Raw genomic sequence first — 3,437 nt, 5'->3', positions numbered from 1 at the left:
CGAACCACGGTCGACTATGTGGGAGTCCAGCGACATAGCCATTACGCTAACTGCTGGTTCCCACACTGCAGTCCCTTCTCCAGTCTCCTCTCCAGATGTTGGGCATACATACGCATGCACCGAGTGTTTTTTTAAGAATTATTTATTTAATTTTATTTATTCATTTATTTATTTTAATTTGACCAGAGAGAGAGAAAGTAAGAAAGCAAGCCACCACATCCGAGACTCGAACCACAGTTGGCCACACAGGAGGATCCAGTGCCTCAACCATCACACTACCTGCTGGTCCCCTCCCCCACAGTGTGTTTTTCAACCCTCCAGGTCCAGGACTGAAACCATGCAGTCAGCCATGTGGGATCTAGCTGCCTTATCCTCTGTGCTATCTGTTGGTTCCCCCAATAGTTTAACATTATTATTTTCTATCTTCTCCTTCCTGTAGTTCTTCCTGGTTAGATTATGAGTGAACTCTTCCAGGGCAGCAGTAATTTTTTTTGGGTTCTTTATGGTTCCAGGCACTAATGGTTAGCGTTGAGCACATTATTGGCAGAACTTGGGGATGGGAAACAGTTCCTAGTGATCCCACTCCAGCCCTAAAACTGTAGTGCCTTTACAAGTACAGTCATGTACCGCTAATGAGTGTCAGTGAGTTGGATTTTTCTCTTTAGTTGTTCGTGTCTAATGCACTTGAACTCTCTTTCATAGATCCGGGAGTAAAAATCTATGGCTGTGCACTACCTCCTGGAGGCTCTGAAGGATCCGAGGTACCGTAGGAGATGCCTGATCTCACTTTGGTGTGGGGGCGCCTGTTACTTTTTTATCATGAACATTTAGGGCCAGAAACTTATAGAAGTCAGTCAGATTCCAAAACTGGTTATGGTGGTGTGAGCCGGTAATCCCCACTGCCTGGGAGGCTGAGGCAGGAGGATCATGAGCTTGAGGCCTGGACAGTGAAGGGAGGCCACGTCTGGAAAAGAGCTGGGCGTGGGCATGTGCTTGTAGTCCCAGCTGGGAGGCTGAGGCAGGGGGACTGCAACACAGTGAGACCTTGTCTAAGATGCCCATATCCTAAAACTGGCTTCGCCACGTCAGGTAACGTGTTCAGCAATATGCCAGAGCCAGAGGTATTCCAAATCTGTTCAGATTCTTCTCTTTTTTTTTTTTGGAGAGATTTTTTGCTATAGAGCGCATACACTCACCAGAGACAGAAAGCGAGAAATCACCCCCCTGGGGGTATGGCCATGTTGCAATCCCTTTTCCTCCATTCTCTTCTCAGGATCTTGGGCACGCACGCATGCACCCATGCCTGTTCAGATTTTTTTTTAAAATAATTATTTTACTTAACTTTATTATTATTATTTAATTTGACCTGAGAAAGACAGCGAGAGAGAGAAAGTGAGAAAGCAAGCTGCCAGGTCCGAGACTTGAACCGTGGTCAGTCACGTGGGAGTCCAGTGTCTTTAACCACCATGCTGCCTGTTGCCTTACCCCTCCCCCTCATCTGTTCAGATTCTTAAAATGGAGTTGTTCACATTAGTTTAATTTGTTCAGGGACGTGATTTAGTCATTTATAATAGCATAAATGAACGTCATTGTTCTGTTTGGAATTAATCACTGTATCTTAAATTAGCATTTTATGGGTTTAGTTTGTACCACACAGTGACTCATCTTAATTTCATTTTAAACACTGAATATAGGATGAAGATGATGACTACTTGCCTGATAATGTGACCTTTGCACCCAAAGATGTCACACCTGTGGATTTTACACCTAAAGACAATGTACATGGACTGGCTTACAAGGGTCTGGATCCCCGTCAAGCTCTGTTTGGAACTTCAGGAGAACATTTTAACCTTTTTGGTGCAGGACCTGAGGAGAGCAGCAATCTTCTTGAAGATGTCGGACTGAATAAAGGAAGAAAATTGGGCATTTCGGGCCAGGTAAAAGTGCTTGTGTTTTGTAAAAGCAAGACCATTGACAAGTGAATGTCTTTTCCATATTAGATCTGCCCATGGTAGACATTCATTATTCACTGGATCAATGAAGACTTGTGAGTGGTCATATTTTCCTTAGGTCTGTTTCCTGGAGACCTGGAAAGCGCAATCTGTTTTTTTTTTTTTAATTATTTATCTAATTTTATTTATTATTTTAATTTGCTAGAGTGTATGTGCTCACTAGAGAGAGAGAGAGAAACAGAGAGAGCAAGAGCCAAAGAGGAGAGAGAGAGGAAGTGAGAAAGCAAGCCCCTAGGCCTGGAACTTGAACTCCAGTTGGCCATGTGGGAGTCCAGTGCCTTAGTTACCATGCCATCTGCTGGCCCAGTACAATCTATTTTTTTTAAAAGAATTATTTAATTTTATTTATTATTGTTGTTCTTCAGTTTGACCAGCAAGAGACAGAGAGAGAGAGGGAGGGAGGGAGGGAGAGTGAGAAAGTAAGCCGCCAGGTCCAGAACTCAAACCACAGTCGGCCATGTGGGAGTCCAGCACCCCAAGCACCATGCCACCTGCTGGTCCCCACAATTTGTTTTTAATGGCTCCCGAGAGCTTGGGCCTGACGTTTTCAATGAAGTTTGTGTTTCCTGAAGTGAGGCCTGCTTTCCCACCCATGTGAGTGAACAGGAAAACACTCTTAGCCCCTTTGATTTAGTAATAGTCGAATTACACTCTACCTCTCTGCCTTTAGGTCCAAGTTTTAGTACCTCTTGGGCTGTCTTTGAGTACTACCAGCCGCGAGTTGGGAACATGGGTATTTTTACTCAGGAGACTTGCTTTTAACTTTTAGGAAGATGGAGAGCTTTTTCTGGTTGCCTTGTCCTCTAAAATTGATTCAGACTCTCTTTTTTTCATTTCTTAATTTGTTAGAAGGTACATACACAGGGCCGGCAGGTGGCTTGGTGAAGATATTGGGGTCCCATGTTGCTGATTGTAGTTCAAGTCCTGAACTCAGCAGTTTGAAAATCATGCCAGTGTATACGTGTGCATGCCTAAAATCCCAAGAGACTGGAGGAGAATGGATTGTGGTGTGGCCATCCCTTCTGGGAGATGATTTCTCACTTTCCCTCTTTCTGCCTCTCTCAGTCTCTCTCCTGCAAGAGCACGTGCCCTATGGCAAAAACATTTAAAAAATAAAGAAAAAGAAAAAAAAGGCACATGCATTCATAAGAGAGAGACAGAGAGAAAGAGAAAGGACATGAGAAAGCTTCCCCCCATGAGGGAGAGCAATCCCTATTTCTCTGTTTCTCTTTCCAGAATTTTAGGTATGTACGCACATGTGCCTGGTGTGTTTTTCAAGCCACTGGGTCTGGGACTTGAATTACATAGTCAGCCATGTAGGATCTAGCCACCTTAACCACGGCGCCACTGACTGGACCCATGAGGCTTTTTTTTTTTTTTTTTTTAAATAATTTTTTAATTTGGGGCTGGTGGGGGGCAAGGGTG

General features: G+C 44.0%; 1 protein-coding gene across 1 annotated transcript in view; it reads left to right on the top strand.

Moving 5' to 3' along the window:
• Nucleotides 1-3,437, top strand: part of GPATCH1 (G-patch domain containing 1) — an 87,015-nt gene that overhangs the window by 21,542 nt on the left and 62,036 nt on the right. The window contains exons 6-7 of the mRNA XM_006167982.3: nt 703-761; nt 1,695-1,937. Of these exons, the coding sequence (XP_006168044.2) occupies nt 703-761; nt 1,695-1,937 (302 nt within the window). The remainder of the gene's footprint in view (nt 1-702; nt 762-1,694; nt 1,938-3,437) is intronic.

This window comes from Tupaia chinensis, unplaced genomic scaffold, assembly GCF_000334495.1.
Source record: "Tupaia chinensis unplaced genomic scaffold, TupChi_1.0 Scaffold145396_1, whole genome shotgun sequence".
In the NCBI taxonomy this organism is placed as follows: domain Eukaryota; kingdom Metazoa; phylum Chordata; class Mammalia; order Scandentia; family Tupaiidae; genus Tupaia; species Tupaia belangeri.
Note: the sequence above shows the minus strand (reverse complement) of the source record. Positions and strands in the feature narration are given on the sequence as shown.